The sequence below is a fragment of the Phoca vitulina genome, unplaced genomic scaffold, assembly GCF_004348235.1.
Source record: "Phoca vitulina isolate PV1807 unplaced genomic scaffold, GSC_HSeal_1.0 scaffold30, whole genome shotgun sequence".
NCBI classification, from domain to species: domain Eukaryota; kingdom Metazoa; phylum Chordata; class Mammalia; order Carnivora; family Phocidae; genus Phoca; species Phoca vitulina.
In genome coordinates this window covers 6,792,030-6,819,097 of record NW_022589733.1, presented here as the reverse complement: position 1 = coordinate 6,819,097, position 27,068 = coordinate 6,792,030, and the positions used below count along the sequence as shown (strand labels likewise).

Genomic DNA, 27,068 nt, shown 5'->3' with positions numbered 1-27,068 from the left:
AGACTTTAATCATGCCCAGTTCAGCAGAGTGAGTTAAGGTGGCCACATCAGCCCATTTTATATGATTATTAAAGAAATGCTGGCCCTTGAGGCTCAGCTTTGAATGATCCAGTCACTAAATGAAGGTGCCAAAGGGCAGACTTAGGGCTAATGCAGAAATCAGAGCTCCAAATTTTCTGATCACAAACAGTTATGGAAACACTCAGGCCCTGGCAACACATCTCCTCCTCAGACCAGATGCAACATAATTTGGTCCTTCAGACTGAGTTTTCCACTTGGTTTCTACCAGCTGTAAGGGTCTCAACTGCCACTCAGTCATATGGCCATTCTTTAACAGCAAGGAAGGCATGGTCACTTTGAAAGCATGTCATTTCCAAAATTACAGAGCAAATAAATGATGCGCATGACAACAGGGCAGATGCTCATAGCATAAACAAAAATGCAAGCCTATAGCACCTATTCAAGAGTCAGCTTTCAAACATGCACTGGCCTTGCAGACAAACACGATGCCAAGGACAAAGGTTTGGAAACAAGCTCCTACCAATGCAAGTCATCATCTCCTGAACATTTCCTGATCCAATCCAACAGCCCCCAAGATTCCTCCTAGCTTCCACTGGAAAATCCACTGGTGAGACAGATTTGTAAAATAATACAAAATCAGTGTATAACAGAAGGTCAAGTGAATGTGGTTAGCAGAACTCCAAATCTACCTCTGAACTGTATCTTTCTCTGAGGTTCTAAAAGTACCATCTCAACTGTAAAGTTCTTGTCTTTTAGAGGTTAGAAAGTCACACTTTAAATATAATTTTATCAAGAAATCTACCATAATAAACTAACAACTACAAAATACACTAACCCTCGAGGGTAAACTAGCATCTTAAATTTGAAAAAGAGCACTAGAAAACAATTGCTGGCAGTTGCTAAGCATGTGCTGAAAAGAAGAATCCTGATTCTCAAAATTAATACCTATACCTACACCTATGACAAGTAATTTAAAATCCATGAAGTACTTAACACTTTTCCATTATTTCTTTCAGGTTCCAGTTTCAGCTCTCACTAATGGAAAGCCTGATGACCAACAACAGGTGATGCTTCGCAGAATTCATTCATTCATTTGATAAATATGTATGGAACACTTACTATGTGCCTGGCACAATGCTAAGTGCCAGGGATAGAATGGGGAATAACCAAACTGACCAGACAGGGTCTCCACTTTCCTAAAGCATACAGTCTAAACACCAGTAAGTGCATTGCCAAACTCAGCCACAATAAAATCCAATCGGCAGCCAGGGATCTGACATGATAATTATTAAGGGTCACACATAACCTGTAGCAGACACTGGAGGCTCTCGACCATTCAATCTTTCTTTAACAGATACATATAAATGTCTCTTACGTGCAAGACACTCTGCTAGGTACACGGAAGAGATGGAAGGATGAATCGGACACCAATGCTATCTTCAAAGAAGCTAATGGTTATTTAAAGTGTCTTAAGACTTTCCACAAATGGCAAATTTAGTTTTCAAAACCAACACTAACATGGTTAAGAAACAGACCTCGAAATCATACAAAGTGACAAGAATTCACAGTGATTCAATGGTTTAGCTAGTTGACTTTCCAAGGAAGGTATATAAAGTGGTTTGGAAACCATGAACAAATAAACTAACCCTTCTATCTAGAGAAGGCAATCAAAACTACCAAACGGTGATTAAAGGTTGACCCATACACTGGAAGAGAGATCAAGCGAAAAATAAAGAAAGACTTTTGGGGAAAAAAATCACAGAGTAGAATCTGCCAGGAGAAGTTTTAATTTTTTAAGTCCCCTGGTCATTGGCCACCACCAAAAATGTTCTACATTTAGTTTCCTAAGTTAGCAACAGATACACTGGCAAAATAATCCAATGCTAAACTGGAAAAAATAAATAAATTTGAAGTAAAAAGACCTAATGAGTACATACATAAACAACAAACTTCCTTTTATTCAGCTATTATATTTATAACTCACTAGAGTGTATAACTTAAGGTTTATCTTATTAAATGATATTAAGACAACTGCCACCAAAAACGGACTTTTTTAATAATTTTTATTTGAAACAACAAGCTTATTCTGGATATATTCCTTCACTGATAAAAATGTACATTACTTAAACAAAATTATTATGTTCCTATTAAAAGTATATAACCCTCTCAGTAATAAATCTAAACTGTTCTATTTTCAGTATTTTTTAAAAAGATGATCTTACCCAAGACAACATAAGAACCTTTTGAAACTAGTTTGGATTTCAACATCTATACCTTTCACTCCATGACTAAAGAACGGTTCTAATACCCTATTAAAATACCAATAGCATTTTTCACAGAACTAGAACAAAGAATTCTAAAATTTGTATGGAAACAAACAGAAAAAAAAAAACTCCAAATAGTCAAAGCAATTTTTTTTTAAGATTTATTCATTTATTTGGGGGGAAGGGGAGGGGCAGAGAGAGAGAGAATCCCAAGAAGACTCCGCAGTGAGCATGGAGCCCAACGCGGGGCTTGATCTCAAGAACCTGAGACCACAACCGGAACCAAAACCAAGAATCGGACACTCAACCAACTGCGCCACTCAGGCGCCCCTCAGGTGCCCCTCAAAGCAATCTTTTTTTTTTTTTTTATTCATGAGTCAGAGAGAGAGAGAGGCAGAGGCAGAGGGAGAAGCAGGCTCCCTGCTTAGCAGGGAGCCCGATGTGGGACTCGATCCCAGAACCCTGGGATCATGACCTGAGCCGAAGGCAGACACTTAACCATCTGAGCCACCCAGGCGCCCCTCCCTCAAAGCAATCTTGAAAGAAAAACAAAGCTGGAGGCATCACAATTCCAGATTTCAAGTTATACTACAAAGCTGCAGTAATCAAAACACTATGGCACTGGCACAAAAACAGACATATAGGTCAATGGAACAGAATAGAAAGCCCAGAAATAAACCCATGATTATATAGTGAATTAATCTTTGACAAAGGAGGCAAGAATATGCAACGGGAAAAAGACAGTCTCTTCAACAAATGGTGTTGGTAAAACTGGACAGCAATGTGCAAAAGAATGAAACTGGACCACTTTCTTACACCATACACAAAAATAAATTCAAAATGGACTGAAGACCCAAATGTGAGACCTGAAACCATAAAAATCCTAGAAGACACCACAGGCAGTAACCTCTTTGACGTGGGCCATAACAACTTCCTTTTAGATATGTCTCCTGAGGCAAGGGAAACAAAAGCAAAAATAAACTACTGGGACTACCTCAAGATAAAAAGCTTCTGCAGAGCAAAGGAAACGATCAACAAAACTAAAAGACAACCTACTGAATGGTAGAAGATGTCTGCAAATGACTTAGCCACTAAAGGGTTAGTATCCAAAATACAAAAAAAAAAAAAAAAAAAAAAAACCTTACAAAACTCAACACCCAAAAAACAAATAATCCAATTAAAAAATGGGCATAAGATATGACAGACATTTCTCCAAAGAAGATATCCAGATGGCCAACAGACACATGAAAAGATGCTCAACATCACTGATCATCTGGGAAATACAAAGCAAAACTACAATTAAGATATTACCTCACACTTGTCAGAATGGCTAAAACAACAACACAAGAAACAACAAGTGTTGACAAGAATATGGGAAAAAAAGAACCCTCTTGCACTGTTGGTAGGAATGCAAGCTGGTGCAGCCACTATGGAAAACAATACAGAGATTCCTCAAAAAATTAAAAACAGAACTACCCTATGATCCAGTAATCGCACTACTAGATAGTTACCCAAAAAATACAAAAACATTAAGTCAAAGGGATACATGCACCCCTATGTTTACAGCAGCTATATCAATAGCCAAATTATGGAAGCAGCCCAAGTACCCATGGATAAATGAATGGATAAAGAAGATGTGGTATAGGGGCACCTGGCTGGCTCAGTCAGAAGAGCATGAGATTCTTAATCTCAAGGTTACCAGTTCAAGACCCACATTGGGCATGGAGCCTACTCATTAAAAAAAAAAAAAGTGGTGTATCTATATAATGGAATATTATTCAGCCATAAGAAAGAACAAAATCTTGCCATTTACAACCACACGGATGGAGCTAGAGACTATAACGCTAAGCAAAACACAAGTCAGAGAAACACAAGTATTATATGATTTCAATCCTGTGTGGAATTTAAGAAACAAAACAAATGAACAAAGGAAAAAAAGAGACAAACCAAAAAACAGACTCTTAACTACAGAGAACAAAGAGATGGCTACCAGAGGGGAAGTGGGTAGGGGGATGGGTGAAATATGTGAAGGGGATTAAGAGTACACTTACATGATGAGCACTGAGTAATATATAGAATTGTTGAATCACTACACTGTACACCTGAAACTAATGTAACACTGTTAACTATATTGGAATTAGAAAATAGAACAGGTCTAATATTTCTAAACAACTTCTAAAGTTAGGAGTCTCAGGCCTCTCATAAGGATACATCCTTAGACAGATCTTAGGAAGGAATTCCATAACCCCAAGACCAAGTTAAACAGATCTTCCTGAGGAAGGAATTCCGTGACCTCCATAGCACATTACATCCTCCTTGCTCCCATGGGACATGGGAGCTTCCATGGGAGCTACCATGACAAAACTCACCACTCTACTGTTGGTACTTAATTATTGCCTTTCATGGAAAGGCAGCCAGTTCCAAGGAACCAAATTCGCCATATTTACCCACGTGCCCCCAGTCCCAGGTAAGTGCTACCTGGCACTTAACCAGATTCTTCATCTGAACCACAGAACACAGAAAATGGTTTGAATGACTATTTTCTCAATTCTCCCAAGACTGGTACGTAATTTATACCATCTGGGATGCACAGGAGAGAAGTTAGTGGAACCCCAGTTGAGAAAATCTGTCCAATTAGACAGTCGATGTAAGTGTACTAGATGAATATCCTGAACACAGGCTAAAATATGTACAGGGACTGGATAGGTGGTAACTCTGAGGCCGATGACATGATGGTGGTAACAACCACCTTTATTTTTAATATGTGCCAGGAATGTTCTAGGTGCTTTACATATATCTCACTTAATCCTCACCATGACCATAAATATCACAATTTTACAGGTGAAGAACCTGAGGTTCGGAGCAATGAAGCTGCAGGCCCAAATCAGTGATGGAGCTGGACTTAATTCTAGGAGGCTGCCTTTCAAGCCCCATACTCAAAACTGCTAATGGGCAAAGCTGGAGTGCGGCAAAATGCAAAGTCCATTTCCCCTCTCAAGGGGCAGCCATTCTTCAGCTCCAGTTAGTGCAGCGCATGCCTGGTGTCGCCAGCTTTTCAAGAAAGCTGGACATCCAGATTTTTATCTCCACTTTGTATTAGAAAATAATTCAGAAACTTTCAAACATAGTTTGGGCCAAGGAAAACACATCTACAGGCAGGATGAATACGTGAATTGTAAATGTGTGATCTCTAATGGCCCCTATCTTTCTGTAGAAATACACACGCCAAAAATGCATAATCTGAATCTCCTCATAAGGAAATATCAGACAAATAAGAATACTGGGATAGCTTACAAAACAAACAGCCTGTACTCATCACAAATGTCAATAATGCCTTACTCATCCCAAATACCAATGTCATGAAAGAAAGCATGAGGCACCAAATTAAGGAGACCAGATTAAAGGAGGTTAAAAGAAACCAGACACATGACAATTACAGGTGATGTGTGGTCCTGGAATAGAACCTGGGCCAGGAAAAAAAAAAAAAAAGCTATAAAAGGTATTATTAGAACAATTATCAAAATTTACATATGGACTTTGGAATAATATTTTATCAATGTTAACTTTTCTGAATGTGACAATTCACTATGTTTCTATATAACAAAGTGTCCTTGTTCTTAGGAAATAAATGCTGAAGCGTTCAGGGGTAAAGAGGATTGGGGTCTCCAACTTGCTCTGTAATGGTTCATTAAAAAAAATAACAGGGACACCTGGATGGCTCAGTCGGTTAAGTGTCTGCCTTTGGCTCAGGTCATGATCATGATCCCAGGGTCTTGGGATCCAGCCCCACGTTGGGCTCCCTGCTCAGCGGGGAGCCTGCTTCTCCCTTTCCCTCTCTCTCTGCCGCTCCTCTGGCTCCTGCTCACTCACTCTCTAATAAATAAATAAAACCTTTAAAAATAATAATAATAATAATAATAATAATGGTTCATGTGTATATATAGGGAGAGAGAAAGCAAAAAAGCAAATGTGGCAAGACGTTAACAAGTTGTGAATCTGCATGATAGGACTGTGAGAGCTCTCTGTTCTGCTCTTGCAGCTCTTCTATGAATTTTGAATTATTTTAAAATAACAAATTATGTCACCTGTGAAAAACAAAAGCATGGGGGCAACCCTGGATCAGTAGAGGGCCCCTTGGACAACCAAACTCATTCCAAGCCGAGTCTACTGTGTCCCTGGCACAGGGGCCAAACCTCATCACGATGGATCCTCCCAGCAACCCGCACAAGAAGCCATGCTTGACTCCATTTTCTGGCTGGAGAAACTGAAGCACGGAGTGCCAACCCTCCATCCCAGCAGCAAGGAAATTTTAAAGGCCATGGTTCCAACTGAGACTACCAAATACTGATTGGGACCATGCCACTGTATGCCTTACAAGAAAAATTCATTTTAAAAACGCATGAATATACTTTGGTGCATTCTTAGGCTTTAACACAGATTAAATAAACGTTATCTGGAAAACTAGATAACATTTAGTCCAGCCTTTGCATTCACCCTCCAGACTTGGACACTGTATAAAAGTCTACAGCATAAGCAATCACAAGAAGAAAACACAATCTAAGTTATTTCAAAGAGAAAAGAAAACCAAAAGTAATATTACCCATTATGGGGATGATCGAGTTTAATTTAAAAAGCAAACAAGAAATCTTTGTGACCTTGGGACAGGTAACGATTTCATAGATATAACACAAAATGCATTAATGATAAAAAGCAATATCAATAAATTAGACCTTTATCAAAATTAAGTACTTTCGCTCCTCAAAAAACCATTTACACTGGAAAACTATGTTCACAGTACATACCGTCGACAAAGAACTTACATTTAGAAAATATAAACAACTCATAACACTTAGTATTAAGAAGACAACTGAACCCAAAAAATGGGCAGAAGATCTGAACAGCCACTTCACAAAAACAAATATATACATGGTCAATAAACACATGACAAACTCAGCATCATTACACGTTAGGGAAATGAAAATCAAAGCCACAATGAGGGGCAGCTGGATGGCTCAGTCAGTTAAGCATCTGTCTTCGGCTCAGGTCATGATCCCAGAGTCCTGGGATAGAGCCGAGTGTCTGACTCCCTGCTCAGCGGGAAGCCTGCTTCTCCTTCTGTCCCCATCCCCTCCCCACTCATGCTCTCTCTCACAAGCTCTATCTCAAATAAATAAAATCTTTTTAAAAAATTTAAAAAGCCACAATGAGATACACCTTACACCAACTAAGATGGCTATAACAAGGGACAGTAACAGGAAGTGACAAGTATGTGGAGAAACTGGAACCCTCAAGCATTGCTGGTGGAAACATAAAATGGTGCACCCGCATTGGAAAACAATGTCTTAGTCCATTCGGGCTGCTATAACAAAATACCACAAACAGGGTGGCTTATAAACAGGAGAAATTTATTGCTCATAGTTCTGGAGGCTGGAAGTCCAAGATTTTGGTACCAGCATGGTTGGGTTAAAGTGAGGACTCTCTTCAGGGTTGCAGACTCCAAACTTCTGGCTGTGTCCTCACATGGCAGAAGGGATGAGGAGCTCTCTCAGGCCTCTTTCATAAAGGCACTAATCCCATTCCTAATCACCTAATCACCTCCAAAAGGCCCTACCTCTAATACCATTACCTTGGGGATTAGGATTTCAACATAAAAATTTTGGGAGGCCTCAAACATTCAGACCAAAACAAACAGTACAGCAGTTTCTCAAAACATTAAACACAGATTTACCATGTGACCATCAATTCCACTCCTAGGCCTCTACCCGAAAGAAAGGAAAATATGTGTCTGTACAAAAAGTAGAATATGAATGTTCATAGCAGCATTTTTCATAATAGCCAAAAAGCATAAACAACCCAAATATTATCCATCAACCGGTGAATGGATTAAATAAAATGCAGTATATTCATACACTGGAATACTATACTATTTAGTAATAAACAAGAACAAAGTATTGATACATGCTACAACATGGATGAACCTCGAAACATTATGCTGGGTGAAAGAAACCAAACACAAAAGACCACATATTGTCTGACTCCATTTACATGAAATCTCCAGAAAAGGCAACTTTGAGAAAAGAGAATTGATTAGTGGATACCTAGGGATAGGAGGTGGGAATGGAGAATAAACTACAAATGAATACATCTTCTTTGGGAGATGATGGAAATGTTCTAAAATGAAATTATGGTGATTACTGCACAACTCTCTAAACATTCTACAAATCACTGAATTGTACACTTAAAAGAGGTGAGTTTTATAGTACATAAGATATACCTCAAAAACTTTTTAAAAAAGATACTCAACCTCATTAGTTGTCACTGAAATGCAAATTAAAGCCACCATGAGCTACCAGTACACAGCCACTAGAATGGCTAAAATTTTAAAGACTGACAATACTAAGTATCAGTGAGGACATGGAACAACTGGAATTCTCGCACACAGCTGATGAAGATATAAAATGGTGTACTGGGTGTGAATAACATTCCCCAAAATAATATGTCCAATCTTAACCCACGGTTGTTGTAAATGTGATCTTATTTGGAAAAAAAGGGTCTTTGTAGGTGTAATTAAACTGAGGATTTTGAGATTAAGACCATCCTGGATTTAGGGCAGGCCCTAAATATAACGACCGGTGTCTTTACTAGAGAAAGGAGAGGGAGATTTCACACACACACACACACACACACAAAAAAAACACTGAGAAGGTGGCCATGGGAACACAGAAGCCAACTGAAGTTATGCTGCCCAAACCAAGAAATACCAGGGGTCACCAGAAGCTAAAAGAGGCAAGGAAGGATTCTCTCCTAGAGCCTTCAGAAGGACCAGGACCTGTGAAAACTCCGCATCCAGACTTACCTTTAGAACTAAGACAGAATTCGGGCACCTGGGTGGCTCAGTCGTTAAGCATCTGCCTTTGGCTCAGGTCATGATCCCAGGGTCCTGGAATCGAGCCCCGCATCGGGCTCCCCGCTCAGCGGGAAGCCTGCTTCTCCCTCTCCCACTCCCCCTGCTTGTGTTCCCTCTCTCGCTGTCTCTCTCTCTGTCAAATAAATACATAAAATCTTTAAAAAAAAAGAACTAAGAATAAATTTCTGTTGTTTTAAGACATCAAGGTCGTGGAAACTTGTTCCAGCAGCCCTAAAAAACTAATGAAAATGTCAGAATCACTTTGGCAGTTTCTTGTAAAGCTAAACAAAGAACTGAGCAATTGGAATCCGGAGTGTTTATCCAAGAGAAACAAAGACAAAGACTCATACATGAATGGTCATAGCAGCTTTTTTACATAACAGCCCCAAACCAGAAACAATCCAAATGTTCTTCAGCAACAGGTGAATGAATAAACAATACATGTAGATCCACACAGTAGACTATCACTCAGTAATAAAAAGGAATGAACTACTGATACACAGGACACCATGAATGAATCTCAAAAATCTCAAAAATGCTGAGTGAAAGTAGACAGGCTCAACGGTACATACAGTTTGTTTCTATTTATATGAAATCCTAGAAAATACAGACTCATCTACAGTGACAGAAAACATTACTGATGATTGCTTGGGAGCCAAAGTGGGGGAGACACTGACTAAAAATCAAGAGGAAATTTCTAGAAGGGATTGAAAGGTTCTCTATGTCAACTATGATGGTGGTGTCGCAGGCGTATACACCTGTCAGAACTCGTCAATTGCACACTATAAATGGGTGCAAATTACTGTACATGAATTATACCTCAATAAAGTTGATTAGAAAATAAAGTCATGAGTAACTGACCATTTTCTATTTAAAATTTAAAACTTAATTGCCTATACTTTGTTCTAACCAATAATATGTTCATAAGTAAATTTCAAATAAATATCAAAGGAATTCTTTAAACAGGAAGACAACTTGCTCTGTCAATTCAACATGTTTCACACCTTGAAGATGGAAAAAAGCTTTGAGTCAGAAGACCTGGTTCTGAGCCCTAGTCCCACACTTGCCTTGGGCAAGTCATGATTTCCTCACGCCTCAGTTTCCACATCCATAAAAGGTGGATGACAGGTCACTATCACACAGGCAAAGGGTAAGGTTTCAGTAGAGTAAAAGCTCCTTTGTCCAGATATTCTATCTTAGCTTAAGTCATAATCCCAGTGTCTAGTAAATAATAGATGCTCAATAAATTTTCACAGGTCTTTACATAAATGTAAAGCTAAAAGGTGAGAAAGACATCATACACAACGCCATTGGGTGACATTGACCTCTTTCTCTGCACTGCTGTAGACTAATGCAGAAGGATCCTCCCCCCTCTAAATCCATCTTTAGCATACTGTCTATTTCACAGGCAGACTCTAGCATGAAAACTTCAGGCCCCTGGTGAAACCTTGTTACAACTCAGGTCATTATAGGACAGATTTTATATTTTTTTTAAAGATTTTATTTATCTAATAAATAAATAAGAGCAAGAGAAATCACATAGGGAGAGGGAGAAGCAGACTCGCCACTGAGCAGAGAGCCCGATGCGGGGATCAATCCCAGGACCCCAAGATCATGACCTGAGTCGAAGGCAGACACTTAACCAACTGAGCCCACCCAGGCGCTCCCAGATTTTATATTTTAAATCCATAGAAGTATTGCCCTAAGACAAACTCACTTGTAGGATTCTAAATTCTACAAGAGCAAGAATTGTGTCTGTTTTAGTTACCATTGGTCCTCACTTCTAATATTTGCCTAATATAGAGTAGGCAACATAACAGCATGTGTAAAGGCTATGTAACCAGATAAAGCAGGAAAGAGGGCCTTTTAAGAAGGCCAAAGTGGCTGATGGGTAGAGAGCAGGGAGAGTGTCAGGTCCCATGAGGCTGTAGAAATAAGTAGGGTCCAAACCATGCAAGACATTGTAGGCCATGTGAAGTTTTCTCTTTCTCCTAAGGGCAACAGAACGTCATGGAAGATTTTTAAACAGGTGGTTGGCAGAGGAGGGAGGAAGGAAAGGGACATGATTCGATTTGCACTTCGAAAATACCACTCTCCATAGTGTGCAAAAGAGACTGGTTGTGTGGAAGGGGACAAGGGAGTTGTTAGGCTGTAGAGTAAGTGTAGACCAGCAAGGAGACTCTTGCAACATCCATTAAAGAGATAATGGTAGCTTGGTCCAAGGTGGTGGAGATAGAAAAAGCGGACAGGTTACCGACATATGTAAACAAACCAACAGGACTTGATTTGGGGAGTGAGAGAAAGGAAAACACTCAATTCTTCTGAACCTTAAGTCTTCATATGTAAAACAGGACTATTGATACTCCATCTGCATAATATCTATCTCGCAATCTGCTATGGTAAGAACATGAAATAATATAAATTTTACGAACTTAACGCAGATCCTGACACGTAATAAAAGCTAAAAAAAAAAAAAAAAAGAAGTCGCTGTAGATGTTTACTACTGCCATCCATGGAATGGCAACTACCAGAAGCTAAACCCCAAAGGTGGAAAATAGGATTGTAGTTAGATTCATATCCGCTGTGCTGAAGACAACAGGCAGCCACTGAAGACAACTGTTCCAAATAAACACATCTGACCGCACAGATACTTCATCTGAACCAATCTCAGTCCTCGGAAACCATTACTGAAGAGAAAGAACAACTGTTACGATCACAGTCATCCCGGTAAACTGAGGCACCAGGGTAGCTCCAAATTTGACCAAGGAATGAGGCGCAGAAGCAGGAAAAGGAAATGGGTGTCGTGATTCTCATTGGTGAGCAGATCCAACAGGACTAGGCCTGCATCCTGACCAGCATGAATGTATATCCCCCAATGTCTCTGGTTCCCTTACTGACAAGGCCCTGTCATCCCTTGGCTTAAGACCCTGCGTCCGCTTGCCATGCAACCAAGCCCTTCCGGTTCCCGGCCCCTAGCTACAAGTGCACGAAGGATCCCAGACTCCCGAGAGGCCGACATACCTTAGCTTCGCGCTCTCGTTCCTCGGCGGTCGGGGTCCGCTTCATGCTGCCGCTACAACCGCCTTCGCCACTGCTAGCCGCGTAGATCCCTCTCCCTGGACCCCGCCTCCTGCTTGTAGTTCTCTCGGCGTCCTGCTCCCGCCCGGCGCCATTCTCCGTCCGAGCCACGAGAACTACCATTCCCAGGATGCAAGGCGGAGGCGCTCGAGAGCGCCTCGGGGTTTGGGGCTCGAGAATTTCCCAGGGCCGACAGCTCCTCTGCGAGCGGGCGGGCTAGGGCTGGAACAAAACTACATTTCCCAGAAGGCAACGGAGCCTGCCATGTTTTTCCCGTGCTCCTCTCGGCCAGACGCCCAACACGCCGTCGGCGCTATAGCAACGGTAGCTAGCTGCGGGGAGAGAGTGGCGGTGAGTACTCCGGGGGAGTCGAGGGGGACGGAGGTGGCCCACCCTCTACCTGCAGCACGGGTCGGGGTCCTGGGGTCTGCTCTACGCCCTAGAGAAGGCACTAGAGTTCTGCTCGCGTGAAAAGCAGCCCAGCACGAGACCACATCCTCAGGCCTGAATCACAGCCCGCGCATTATCCCCACGCCCAGCACCGGTTTGAAATTTTATATATATCCCAGCCATAAACCCTAGCTGTTGAGAGTTGATGCTAATTGCCGTGCCTATCCAAGTCCTTCAAGTAGAAGGGCACATAAACACGTTCTTTCATTAGCCCTGGGTTAAGGGTTGGTTGGTAGACCCTTAAGACTCCTGAATGGCCTATTGTTTGCTTAATTATTTATAATTATGTGTTTATCGTCTGATTACCCCCATAGCTTATTAACTACATAAAGGCAGGGATTCTGTTTACCATTTTAGTCTCAATGCCAGGTATTCATTTAATCATTAAGTAAATATTAATCTCGGTGCCCACCTTGCCCCAGACACTATTCCCTACCGCTGTGAATAGGGCTGATACCCATCTGGAGATGTTTATACTTTTTTAGTGGAGACAGACTAGTAATGAGCTAGTAAACAAATAAGATAATTTTAGGTAGAGATGATTGCTACAACGGAAATAAGCAGTGAAGAATTTGGGAGGAAGAGTACTCTGACAGAAGGTGATCAGGGAAGGCATCTCTGAGGAAGTGACATTTGAGCTGAGCCCCAAAGAATGAGGAGCCAGCTAATGCAAAGGCTTTGAGCAAGACAAGGGTACCGTGGATTTGAGGAACCTAAAGGAGGAGTGTTGAGTGGAGCATGGTGAGCAAGGAGGGATAACATTAGATGGTGTTGAAGAGGTGTGACAGCACTGTGCAGGGTTTGTCAGTCTCGGTGCTATTAACATTTGGAGCCGGATAATTCTTTGTTGTGGTTCCTGTGCACTGTAGGATGTTTAACATCATCTCTGGCCTCTAGATGCCAGTAACACTGCCCTCCACCTTCCCAATCATGACAATCAAAAATATGACCAGGCGACCACTTCTTAGATGTGTGACGTTGGGCGAATTACCTAAGCTGTGTCTCGGTTTTGTTCATTTGTAAAGAAGGAATCATTTGAGTAACAACCTCACAGGGATATTGTGAGATACTTGATTAATTCGTATTATCGGAGCACTTAGAAGAGCGCCTGGCACATTTTAGTAAGCATTCAGTAAATGTTAATACCACCACCACCATCATCATTATTATAAAAGTTACCATAACTCTATCATGGCAGAGTTAATCATTTTCACAAGTGTCCTATGTTTAAACTGCTTGATAATTTGGTTCCTAAAACTGATCTTTCCTGTAGAAATGTTTCCAAAAGAAGTAGGAAGTGATCCCTCAGGTATATGTCTGTTCATTGTTTATGCCACAGCTAAATGCAGTTGACCTTTGACGAGTTATAATAAAGGTTATGAACCCTTTCCCTAAAGATATTGCATATACGCATATGCATACAAGATCTTATAAACCATCTCTTGGGTCTGCAGACCCTAAAGCTCCATGGGTTCCATTCATTCAGCAACTATTTAGCGAATGCCTGCTATGTGCAAGCTCTGTGTTGGCCTCTGAGAATACCGTGCAGAGATGCACAAGACAAATAAGCTGGGTATTCTCTTGGACTTTACACTCTAGGCCCAACATTCTAGAGATTGAGAACCTCTGCCTTAGGGCATCTTCATTTGGCTTTTGGGGTGGTTTGAAATGAAAATATAAAATCTTTTTTTTTTTCCACATACTAGACATTGCATGGACCGTTTATAATAACCTCATACAAAACTGAGTTACTGTGGTGCATCTCTGAAGAATAGGAACTGTAAAGATGCCAGAATTAACTGGACTGCTTGTATGTTGAGGTAGGAAGCCCTGGGACTAGGCCTCATGGCAACAAAGAAAGGACAGAACAAAAACAAACTCCGCTGGTGAATTTATGAAACATCTTTGACAAAACTTGGACCTACCCGCTCATTTGTACACCAAGCTAAAAATTAATATTCAAGTAATATTGACGTCCCAGGCAAATGTGCTAACTGCTTTTAATTTGCCATCTCACCCTTGGAATAACTCTGTGAGATAGCTGTTATTTTCTCCATTTTTAAAGTTAAAGAACTGTGGCAACTGGCTGGCTCAGTTTTCAGTAGAGCATGTGATTTTTGATCTCGTGTTGGGGGTAGAGTTTACTTAAAAATACATATATAGGGGCACCTGGGTGGCTCAGTCGTTAAGCGTCTGCCTTTGGCTCAGGTCATGATCCCAGGGCCCTAGGATCGAGTCCCGCATCGGGCTCCCTGCTCAGCAGGGAGCCTGCTTCTCCCTCTACCTGCCATTCCCCCTGCTTGTACTCCCTCTCTCTCTCTGACAAATAAATAAAATGTTTATATATATAAACATTTATATATATATATATATATATATAAAACAAAGTAAAATGACTTTTAAAAAAATAATAATAAAATAAAATTAAGGAACTGAAACTCAGCGAGATTAGGTGACTCGACCAGCTAGTAAATAATAGAACAACCATTTGAATCAAGTTTTCCGACTAGGTTTTTTCCAAGATACCTGCTTGCTTTTGGGGGCAGAGAAGGGGGTGGGGGACGGAGAGGAAGTATTTCTTAAATTGGGGGGAATTGTTTTTGTTCAGATCAAGAAATAAAAAGAGAGAAGGAAGAATGATATTCTTACCTCATTTCCTAAGCAAACTATAGGAAATATACTGGTGAAAGGAACACTAACTGAATGTAGTATTGCTTTTAAAATAGAAGCTTTCACCTTCTTCAAGCAGCACATCTGGACAATGGATGTCCGTTAAAGTCATAATGCTTTATTCATTTTATTTGGTTCATTCCATTGCATAGTTAATGTTATACTTTGGAAAGATCTTATTTGAATTTTCTTTTCTCCACAGATAGGCCATGTCTCGTCCCACTGATGAGACGGCAGGAGACCTGCCTGTGAAAGATATAGGTCTAAACCTCTCTGGAATGGGAGGATTACAAGGTATGGCCAGCTGTTATTTATTATCGTTATGAACTTTGATCAGTAACTTCTTTTCTTTTAATTTAAAATATTTCTGATATCCTTACAAACGAAGCCATTTAAGTAACTATATAGCTCTTGATTGGACTAAACAGGAACATGGAGAGTTTAGAACAACATATGGTATTTTACTGCATGCATCAATTATCAACAGCTCATAGAAAATGTAAAATCCCCCTCTGTTCTGATAAAGAATTGTTATAAATCATCTTTTTAAAATTCCACACATCAGTAGAAACTACACAGAGAGTATCAAGCCTCCAAACTGAATTGCCTGGTTTAAATCACATTCACCATTAAAATGTTTCTTTATGTTTAAATTTTATATGGGGGGAAATGCCATATTTAAAAAATTTTGCCTTTCAAGTAGAGTATCTCAAAATGGTTTGTTTATCCAAGTGATACTGACTTTGTTTTATCAAATTACTATACATTAAAGGTTTCCTTTATCCTTTTATCACTCAGTGGTTGCCCTAGAGCTAAAAAGTCACTTTCAAATTGAGAATGAAAAACACAGCTTTGAGGAACAATTCAGAGTGTAGAGCTGTGTTTTTGTTTGTTGTTTCGTGTCAGCTCTGCTGTCATGCTACTGCATTTGTCATTGAGACTGCTGTGATATCAAATATATCCCACTAAGGTGTCTTCATACCTCTGTTAATTAGAACATTTCGAGTGGCCACCTTGAACTACCACAGAAAGGCGGTCAGTGCATTGTTCATTGAAAAAGATAAATTTGACTATACAGGTTTTATTTTTGAAAGTAAAACAAAGTATGTACAAGCTTTGCTTTAGATCTTTGGTGGAGTACCAGGTATTCGAATACAAATAAATGTCAATTGTGCAAAGCTATTTATTGGAATTTGCTACCTTAAGTTCAATTCTTGTCCTCAGTAACCCGCCATAGGGGCTTTAACCTTTGTCCATTTGTTCTTTGTTTCTTTTGGATGATTAATGCAAATTAGCCAGTGATATGGAAAATACCAAATTTAAGCATATGTAAAAAATTATATACACATGTTAAAAGGCATAAAAGTTCTTTAAAAATACATAAGATAGAGCGCCTGGGTGGCTCAGTCATTAAGTGTCTGCCTTCGGCTCAGGTCATGATCCCAGGGTCCTGAGTCCCATATCGGGCTCCCTGCTCGGCGGGAAGCCTGCTTCTCCCTCTCCCACTCCCCCTGCTTGTGTTCCTGCTCTCGCTATCTCTCTCTCTGTCAAATAAATCTTAAAAAAAAAAAAATACATAAGATAGCTTATAAATGATTTTTGAAGGTTTGTTGTTTGTACTTGCAAATTACAGTTTATTTTCTAGAACCCAAAACCCATACATAGCTCTGAAAAATACGCTATGTTCACCAAATTATAACTCTTGCCTCTGTAAAAAAAAAAAAAAAATACTTTTAGATAATCTTTTGTTTTTTTCAACATGGAGCATATAAGTTGAAAAGTCTTATTGAATCAGGGTTCCATCTTACATTCTTAAAGAATGGTTATCTAAATACCATTTTGAATGGATACTTCTATTGTTCAAATCCTTAATATTGCATGTAAACTTTTAATAGCAAAGATTATTATTCTTCCCTCTGATTGGTGATGTAAACAACACTGTAACATTTTCTAAAACAATTTTAATAGTGGGTCACAAAGGAAAAAAGATGAGTGCATCAGAGATTATATTAATATCAACAGTTATCATTTTTAGAGACTATTTTAAGTAATCCCACTATTAATTACCTTGGCATTTTTACAGAAACTTCAACAACACGGACAATGAAGTCTCGCCAGGCAGTGTCACGTATCAGTCGTGAGGAACTGGAAGACAGATTTTTGCGTTTGCATGATGAGAACATTTTGCTTAAACAGCATGCCCGCAAGCAAGAGGATAAAATTAAAAGGTTATGATAAAAAGCTTTTAGCTTTTTCTCCTGACTCTGTAAAGTTTGGAGGATATGCTTTTTTATAAACTTAATTGAAAACTCCACCTGGAATCTTTCTTGGAACAAGGCAGGTTGTAAATAAATACAATTTTTAAAAATGGAAGATCTTAAAAACTAGAATAATAAACCAAAAAGATGATGAGTGTTTATTATGTCTGAAGTTGCTATTTGAAAGAAAGAGCTAATAGCTAAGAGTGCCACAAGTATATCATATCTATAAATAACTTATGGTTTAATATTTATAGTTTAATAAGCAAATGACCAAAGCATCTGTTTTTTAAATGCCTTGGTTTAAAATGAAAGTTTGAAAAAGTAATTAGCTATTCTAATTTGTTAGAATGCATGTTCCCTTAAGATTTGGGGTTTACTAATGAGAACATCACTTCAATAGCTGGAACATGTTTAACTTTGCTTGGATGAGTCTAGAATCTCTATTTAAGAGTCTCTACTGTTTCTGAAGAAATGTTGTCACTTGATTTGTGTGCAAAAAATTTTTGCTGGGATAACTTCTTAAGAGTAGATATTCTTTCATACTTTCTTGTTCAAGAAACACTTTGACTATCTTCTGAATGTGTGGCATTAAAAACAAAAAAGCACATTCCCATTTGTAAGCTTCAACAGGCCTGTATTCATATTCATGTTCTAGGTAAAATGAAAAGGTGAGACAGCTATGGAAGAAAGAAGATGGGGGGCGGGGGGGGAGGATTCTGCTTAGAATGCATCCTAAAGGGGTGATTCTAGTTCAGGTTCTACTCTGTGGACTTTGTTTTAATGACCCACTGACCTGCTGTGTATGGCGCTTTTACTTTGAGTTCATTTTTGAGTCATGGTAATGTCTTTTTTCAAGACATGTGACTCACTTGCCTGATTCCTTTTCTGACCAGTAACACACACATGTCCTATCGGAATGAGGAATGTACTCTATGACCACTGAACAATTTTTTTTCCTTTGTAAGCCTAATTGGTCAGTAAAATAATTGAATTCACAACCTTGACCTCATTAGCAATTTGTCCTAGCCAGAAAATATAAAACAACCTAATAATGAGCCATGTAGTTTAATGAAAAAAGGACTCGGCTAGGAGTCCAGCTGTATGCATGTGTTCTATTATTTCTCTGCCACTGGCCTATGGTATTATGTTCAAGCCATTTAACCTCCTGCGATGTTATTTTACTTAGCCCTGAGAGCAGTGATCCAATGACCACTGTGACCCAAAGCTCTAAAATCCTTCTGAATTTCACACCACGGACACTACCTAGAGGCACATGTAGAACTGCTTTTTTTTTTTTTTTTTAATTTAAGTAATCGTCACACCCAACATGGGGTTTCAAACTTACAACCCCAAGATCAAGAGTCGCATGCTCTACCAACCGAGCCAGCCAGATGCCCCAGAACTGCTTTTAAATTTATCCTTAAGATGTAATTAGTATCACATTAGCATAAATGTAGATTTGATAAACCACCTTTTTAAGTAAGTACTCAAACTTTACCAGATCATATACAATGCATTAATACCACAAAATAACCACATCAAACAAATGAAAATTACTGCTTTTACTGGACAAACATGTAATCTTGTTTCCTGACAAAAAGTTGACTTGAACATCCTTGAAGGAATTTAAAACCACTCTACTGATGTACTTTTCTTTCCTTAAAAATTTGGGTCATTTATTATTCTCCATATGTTGTCTTTTTTTTTTTTATATTATACCTGTGTCTTTTGAATGTGATCTCTATCCCGTGATAGTCTCTCTGAAACAAAAGATTCAGATATTTAGGTTGACATCTCAGTTAGATAGCAACCATATTTCTATGGCTAAGCCATTGGGCGGGGCAAAGGATCCTAAACTCATTAAAGGGCTAGATAGAATGTGTGGCTCTGCTGGGCTTATGATACCTGCCCAAATTTCCCAATGATATATCATCCTCTGGATTCGGTGGAAAAGGAACTAATCCATTGATTATTTTACTAGGGTGTTTGTGGTACTCTTGGATCTTGGTTTTTATTATCCTGTATCCCTTATAAAGCATGTTTAATGGATTTGCTTCAAGGGAAAGAGAAAACAATCTTAACTGATTATGTTATGCATAGCTCTCCCTGATGCCACATGCTGTAGGCCGAGTAGCCAGAAGTGTAGATAGACATGTATTACTACTGCTTTTACAGAGGACTCTGCTTAGGGCAAAAAAAGGTTGTTCTATGACATCCCAAAGCTATTAAGCATTTTTTTATTTCACTTTTGTTCTCTTAAGTAAAAGCTTCTGTCCATAACCATGCTAAAATAAAGCAAACCCCGTTTAAAGAAAAATGAAGTGAGTTTTTATTTTCAATCTCCGTCTGGCTCTTTATAAAAATAGATTCACTGTAAACTAGAATCAGCTATTGAAGATGTGCGACCAATTTTGTAAAGTCTTGAACTTGTGTCTCTCATCAAAGCCACCTTTTCTTTCTTGTCCTGCCAAGATTTTTCCATTCACTGTCAGGCATGTTTTCCGTACATGTATATTACATCACCCCCATGTGCCCTTTCTGTCTTTTGTTCTGTCTAACCAGTTTTTATCAAAACTTAAAAGAATGAAAGGTATAAACTCCTAAGATATCAAAAGCACAACTTCTGTCTAAATTTAAAGGTAACATTAAAGTAATACTTTCTGCATCTAAGTATTTTCTACCATTAAACATGAATGTTTCTTGGGCACTAAGCAACATTTAGTGGCACATTTCGGTTTCTCTGAATTTTTCGTTGGGCTTTTTATCTGTGTGTACCTATGCATCCTAACATTTTTGTATTTGTAACATGTCTTAATCTTAGAGAACCTGAAAACAGTTCACCTAAAACATATCACCTAAATGCTGCATAGTCTTAACACACTTTTCAAAAGTTGTAACTTACTGTGGCTCACATCTATAACCCACCACATCCACAATCTGTAGCTGCATTTAAGTGCATACAGCATTCCTACATAAGGTCATGCGTTAAAAATTGCATTTGAGGAACATATGGAGTAAATATGTGTCCTCTCTTTACTAACCTTAAATGATAAGCCTTAGGAAACTGTTATTTGTCAGTGCTATAAAGCAGATTGTTGCCCAGTGGTTTCAATTATCATCAAAGGATTCTTCACAGGCAGTAATAGTTACATCAAAACCTGAAATTTATTATTCAGGTTCTGCACTGAAGTCCTCACAGTGATTATGTTCCTTTCAACAGAATGCATTTTATGCTGACTTCTCACATTCCTTTTCATCTTTTTATTATTTCCCTAGAATGGCCACCAAGTTAATACGGCTAGTTAATGACAAGAAAAGATATGAGCAGGTTGGTGGCGGCCCCAAGCGGCTGGGACGAGATGTGGAAATGGAAGAAATGATGGAGCAGCTGCAAGAGAAAGTTCATGAGCTTGAAAGACAGAATGAAGTCCTCAAAAACAGACTCATTTCAGCCAAACAGCAACTTCAAATCCAGGGTTACAGGCAAACCCCATACAATTATGTGCAATCTCGTGTTAACACTGGGCGTAGAAAAGTGCATGAAAATGCAGGCGTACAAGAATGCCCCAGGAAAGGTAAAATAAGCTTATATTAAATCCTAAATGTAAGTCTTTTAGTAGGCTGTTTTAACATGCATGCACACACACAGTATTTCTGTATTTCTCAGGTTTTTAAGTACCTTTAGAAATAGGAAAATAGTTTTATGACTTGCGTTTTGATAAAATGTTAATATTAACATGAAAATATTTGTTGAGTAAAACACTGAACATAATTATTTATCCTGATATGAGAGACGTGTGTGAAACCGTATAAAATAGGAGTTTAGTTTGAGTTCGTTTTCTGTATTGCAGACGGAAATCACATTGACTCAGGCAAATGGGGAAACCAGCTAGTTTGCTTATTTATGATCGCACTTTCTGTTTTGAATGATCACACTTAACTTCTTTGTCAAAAGACCTCTTTGAAAATTTGCAGAATTGTTTAAATCTCTCATTGTATGGAGGTAGCATGACAATGCAACGTGCACATAACAAGGGTTTAAAAAATTGTGTTCTTGCTCCTCTACTTACTATCTGGTGACCTTGGACAAGTCATCCAATCATTCTGAACTTGCTCCTTCCATGTAAAATAAAAGGATTTATGCAAGTGACCATAAAGGTCTCCTCCATCTCCAAAAATGATCATAGGTCAATCACTTTCCTCATTTTGAGAATGAATCACCTAAAACCTACCCACACAAAGCAGTTCAGTTGCATAGATGAAACTTAATATAGGAAGAACCTAAATATTTCTAATAAAAATTCCCAACTCTCCCCACCCATGGACAAACTTTATTTACAATGAGGTGAAAAGTCAATAAATATTTTAAGTAACGTTTTTTAAATTTCAGCTACTAGGGAAGGAATTAAAATTGTAGCTGCAGTTGATCTTCATTTGGAACATGCTTCACATAAAGACCAAACATTTTGAGGGACACAAAAAATCGTGTAAAACTTTCAATTCATCGAGGAAGACAAAAAATGCCATATAAACAGAAAAGGAGAAAATTTTCTTCTGTTTTTTTCTCCAAGCCAAAATATGGACACTATCTCTTCCCTAGGCAGAGTTCCCTTGAGCTCAATAAGGCCTCCATATAGGCAGGAGGCAGCTGCAGAAAGAAAGGGCTCAGCTACACCTAGCTTGTGAGACTGGCAGTAGACTTTGATATAACCAAAGCAATCATAGCACATTATAAGTTAAGAAATACACTGTGCTGCTAATTAACTTTCTACTTGGAAGAGAGCACTTGACCTCTCAGAGCCTTATTTTTCCCATCTGTAAAATGGAGTTATAACACCAGATGAGAAAAAAGGTCAAAAGATGACAACTCCATGGTAGTGTATTTTACCTTTCAAAAGTCAGTTACCTCTCTCAACCTTAGTTTGGTCATCTGTCAGGGCAAGATGATCTCTAGGGTCTGTAAGGTCTTTGATACTAAATAAAGGTGCAATGCCCAAATTGTAGATTAACGTGGCAAACTAATCTACTGCTATGAATTGCTGTTTAAATACAAGAGTCTGGTGGAAGTTTCCTCCTATAGGGAAAAGAAAAAAGGAGCCACAGAGCAGCACAATCTTTAAAATGTGACTAGAAAGTTTAAATTTCTCCTTGTGTTTATACACTCTTAGTAATTCAGACCTTTTTCACTGCTTGGTACAGAGTCCAAGATGTAGAAGCTGCACAAAGCACTCGATAGTGATGAATGTTTTCTCAACCATTATCTTTCTAAGTAAACTTGAGGCACCATCATCAGGGTTGATACCTTAGTAATCTTAATAGCCTCTTCAAGACCACCTTTGAGCCTGGGACTTGCACCATACTTGTCAGAAGTATCACAGGGTAGCGTGGCTAGGTGAGAACACTAGACTCTCCCTGGCTAAGGCAGCCTTGCCCCCAAGCTGCTGTACACATATTCCATTTTTCTATATGTGCCTGGTCAAGAGAAGGAATGGAAAGTACTGGTTTAAGGTGTGATCATTGTAATATAGAAACAATCCTTATTGTGAAGAACCAGTAGAACAAAGATTCTTATAAGCTGTGTATGCTTTAAAATGTAACCATTGGCAAACCACTGGTACACAATAAGTTTTAAGATTATTTTAAGGATGGAGCGCCTGGGTGGCTCAGTCGTTAAGCGTCTGCCTTCGGCTCAGATCATGGTCCCAGGGTCCTGGGATGGAGCCCCACATCGGGCTCCCTGCTCGGCGGGAGGCCTGCTTCCCCCTCTCCCACTACCCCTGCTTATGTTCCCTCTCTCTCTCTCTCTCTCTCTCTGTGAAATAAATAAATAAATAAATAAATAAATAAATAAATAAATAAAATAAAATCTTAAAAAAAAAAGATTATTTTAAGGATAAGTAGATTTTTTTTTAAATTTTTCTAGTGATGTTTAGTTTTTCCATGATTTATGTAGGAAAAGCTTAACAATTAGCATTATTGCCAAAATTGGCAAATTTTAACACAGTAAACTATTTTAATGGTTTTAGGCAGAGCCTTTTCTGGTCTTTAGTCTGGACTACAACAATAGATGTTGAAAATTTTGGAAATAGCAAATAATAGTTCCATTCTAATTAAAAATAAACTTTCTTAAAAGAATGAATTTTATCTGTACCTTATATCTGAAACTATGTTCCATTAAAAATCTGAATTCTTTGTCATAATTTTATCTACCTTAAGCTCTAGTAATTTATTTTGTAAGTGTAAAGTAGTCATATAACTAAAATTATGTCTCATTTTTAACAATGGGACTAGACTTGTAAAAATGTATCTATTTTTACAAGAAAAATATTTTAAGGGCAGCAGCAAAATGTTTTATTTAAAGGAATCTCATTGGTGATCCCTTTTTGAATTATCTCTGTTTAAATATGGATTTTCTTATTGAGATAGAATAAATGAAAGTACAGGAAACATTTTGACTTACACGTATCTGTGAGTCACACAAATGAAGACAAGGTTCAATATGTAAGGTCAAGGAATGTGAATAACCATTGAAAAATTTTTTTAAAAATCTGTATCAAAAATACTAAAAAAAGTCAAGATTTTGAAATCTTTTTCCTTCATACTTTAGCTTATATTGTAAAGCCCTGACTTTGGTTCTTTCAGAAATGAATTTAGTTGTTCTAAATCTAAGTTGAATCAAAATATTTCTAGTAATTTGGTTTCCATGGTAGAGTTTGTTTAATTTGCAATACCTGCTGCTGTGTACATTTAATGCCAATGGTAGTCCCTTTGGCAATGGATTTCTGATTCTCTGTACTATAGAGCACATCTCTCAGTACTTAAGAAATTTTCTTATGTTGCAAATTTCTTCATGATAGCAAATCAGGAGCCCTTCTTTCCCAACTTCACTTTTATAATCTTACTGATTGACTTTTAGGTATTAGATTCCAAGATGTCGATGTAGCAGAAACTCTACAACCCGTGCTTACAAAATATGGCAACAGTTTACTTGAAGAAGCCAGAGGAGAAATAAGAAATTTGTATGTATTCTTTTTGTGGTCATTTTAGAACTTTGTTTATTGATCATGTCTTTTTTGATCCCTCCCTTTCCTTTATTTTAAACACAATTGGTTTATGTACAAATAATTTGCTCCACTAAATACATCTAGATCTGTGGGGTAAGAACAGATATTATATAACATGTTTCCAATAAAATGAGGAAAATGAACAACTTAACCAACTACATCAGTGGAGGGATTTATAGAATAGTCCTCTATATTATAATTTTCTCCCCAAAGGAATGGCATAAAGCCCCGTCATTTAGAATAGTATAAGCTTTAGGGGCAACATATCCATTCTCAGAAAAATTACAGGTAATTTTTTTTTTAGATCCTGAATTAATTAGCCTTTTTGTGGTTAAAAAAAAAAAAGAACTGGAGGGAGTGGCTTAAAAGTTTGGAGTTATCAAATACATATGGATTTCAGATTTTGTTTCACTGTGATTCTATGGTACTGCATTCTTCATCATACTATGGTTTCAAAAAAGTTACTTCTGCCACATTTAGCTTACTTTCCCAGTTAATCAAAGCCTCATGGTTTCAGTGTCTGTGAGTCACACAAATGAAGATAAGGTTCCACCTTTCCTACAGGCCTTCACCTGGATCATCAAAAAGTAACAATTCTGAATGAGGAAAGAAAACATGAAATAGCATCACACTTTAGACAGTTGCTTAAGAATAATATGGGCTTCAAATTACTTCTTTTGAATATTTTAAATACCAGTTACAGCAATGACTAGCCTGCAAAGGAATAAAAGCAAAAGACTAAACCTAATCTTGTTACCTGCTAATCAGCTGAAAAAACAGGGTTCATAGGAGTTTCTGAGGCTTATTACACTGGGATGCTGCCAAACATGGTAGAGAGAAACAAATACGTGCAAAAAAAAAAAATGCTGTTATGTTTTGCAAATTCTTGCTCTCTCTCTCTCTGAAGTGTTAAATTGAGTGATCTAGGCAGATGTACGTAGGAAAGAACAAAAGCGTGTAAATTATCTGAAGATGCGCAGATTGTGGAGCACATAGTAAGTAACCAATAAATACTGAATTGAATTGAATTGAACCGAAGTCCAGGTTATCGTCTAGGACATTATTGTATAAAAAGCAGTATTTTGAATTATTCCATATGCACTTCTAAATCGTCCCATTTAATCTACTATTCACTATGTGCAGAGGCACTTAAGCTAAAATTTTTAGCTTGCTCTTTATTATGAAGAACTTTCTTTTTACTGATCTTGAATATTGCAGGTTTTTCCTCAAACTACAAATTCTTGTAAAGGTTCTTTATTTCAGAGAAAATGTTATTCAGTCACAGAGAGGCCAGATTGAAGAGTTAGAGCACTTGGCTGAGATCCTGAAAACTCAGTTGAGGAGAAAAGAAAATGAAATTGAGTTATCTCTTCTTCAGCTTCGAGAACAGCAGGCTACAGATCAAAGGTATGTTAAAACAGAAATATCACTTTGATAAGGTCAAAATTAGTTTAAAATACTTTATCATGTGCCATAGAAGGATAAGTCTAGTCTATTTTAAAAATCATGTTTTCACTTAACATTCTTCATATAAGCCTACTCTAGACCTACTAACTGCTCTCAACAGCTCGAGTGGAAGGGCATTTTTCCCTAACCTACTCTGCCTCATCTTGTTTCCCCCACTCATTTGTCCATTTGTTGCACTTACCATAACTGTAGGAAGTTCTGATGCCATTTGGTTGCACCTACCAAGGGAAATATGTGTGACAAGGACCCTGCTGTTGACACATCTTGTGAATAAGTCCAGCCTCATATAATTTTTTTCAAAGTTAAAAAAATTCCATAACATGGTACCAGTTTTTTTAGTCCCAAAAAGATGTTTGTTACCTCTCCTAACATTCAAAATTTGCTTCAAATTCCATTGATTATTGTGGAGTCCAGTGGGACCCTGCAGCAGTCTCCTTGCTGCCTCTTCATTTTGGATATTTTATAATGTACTGTATTTTCTTTCCCATCCTCCTCTGTCATTTTTGGTTTCTAATACCTTTCCCCTGTTTTGTACTTCCACACTGTGTTTCCAACAAGACTTTATCTTCTTACCATATTCTTCCTTGAGTCGTTCTCCCCTTCCTTCCTTTTTTCTTTCCCTTTGTTTCCTTTTCTTGCCTTTCTGTTTGTTTTCTTGGACCAAGGATACCCAGAAGTAGAGGGAGTGGTGCATTAAATTGCCAGGTACCCAGCACTTAGCTTAAACAATCAGTAACATGTGCCCAATCTTGTTTCACCTGTCCCTTCACCTTTATTTTCTTCAGTTAATTAACCCCAGCCAGATAAGATGTCATTTCTCTTAGGAAAAGTCCAGTATATATCCCTGATTGGCAATTTTTTTAAACATAACACCATGCCATTATCA

At 38.3% G+C, this 27,068-nt stretch overlaps 2 protein-coding genes across 6 annotated transcripts in view; one reads left to right on the top strand and one right to left on the bottom strand.

Moving 5' to 3' along the window:
• Window positions 1–12,362, bottom strand: part of FTO (FTO alpha-ketoglutarate dependent dioxygenase) — a 371,139-nt gene extending 358,777 nt beyond the window's left edge. Inside the window, exon 1 of one of the 2 annotated variants that reach the window (XM_032424110.1) lies at window positions 12,214–12,362. In XM_032424110.1, coding sequence (XP_032280001.1) covers window positions 12,214–12,258 — 45 coding nt within the window. In that variant the 5' untranslated portion in view covers window positions 12,259–12,362. The remainder of the gene's footprint in view (window positions 1–12,213) is intronic. The other variant, XM_032424111.1, reaches the window with a different exon arrangement.
• A 186-nt stretch (window positions 12,363–12,548) lies between these two features.
• Window positions 12,549–27,068, top strand: part of RPGRIP1L (RPGRIP1 like) — a 92,140-nt gene continuing 77,620 nt past the window's right edge. For 2 of the 4 annotated variants that reach the window (XM_032424155.1, XM_032424153.1), the window contains exons 1-6: window positions 12,549–12,621; window positions 15,593–15,684; window positions 17,474–17,618; window positions 20,928–21,226; window positions 24,568–24,670; window positions 25,979–26,122. In XM_032424155.1, coding sequence (XP_032280046.1) covers window positions 15,600–15,684; window positions 17,474–17,618; window positions 20,928–21,226; window positions 24,568–24,670; window positions 25,979–26,122 — 776 coding nt within the window. In that variant the 5' untranslated portion in view covers window positions 12,549–12,621; window positions 15,593–15,599. Of the gene's footprint in view, window positions 12,622–14,367; window positions 14,541–15,592; window positions 15,685–17,473; window positions 17,619–20,927; window positions 21,227–24,567; window positions 24,671–25,978; window positions 26,123–27,068 lie in introns of those variants that run through there. The other 2 variants (XM_032424154.1, XM_032424156.1) reach the window with 2 other exon arrangements.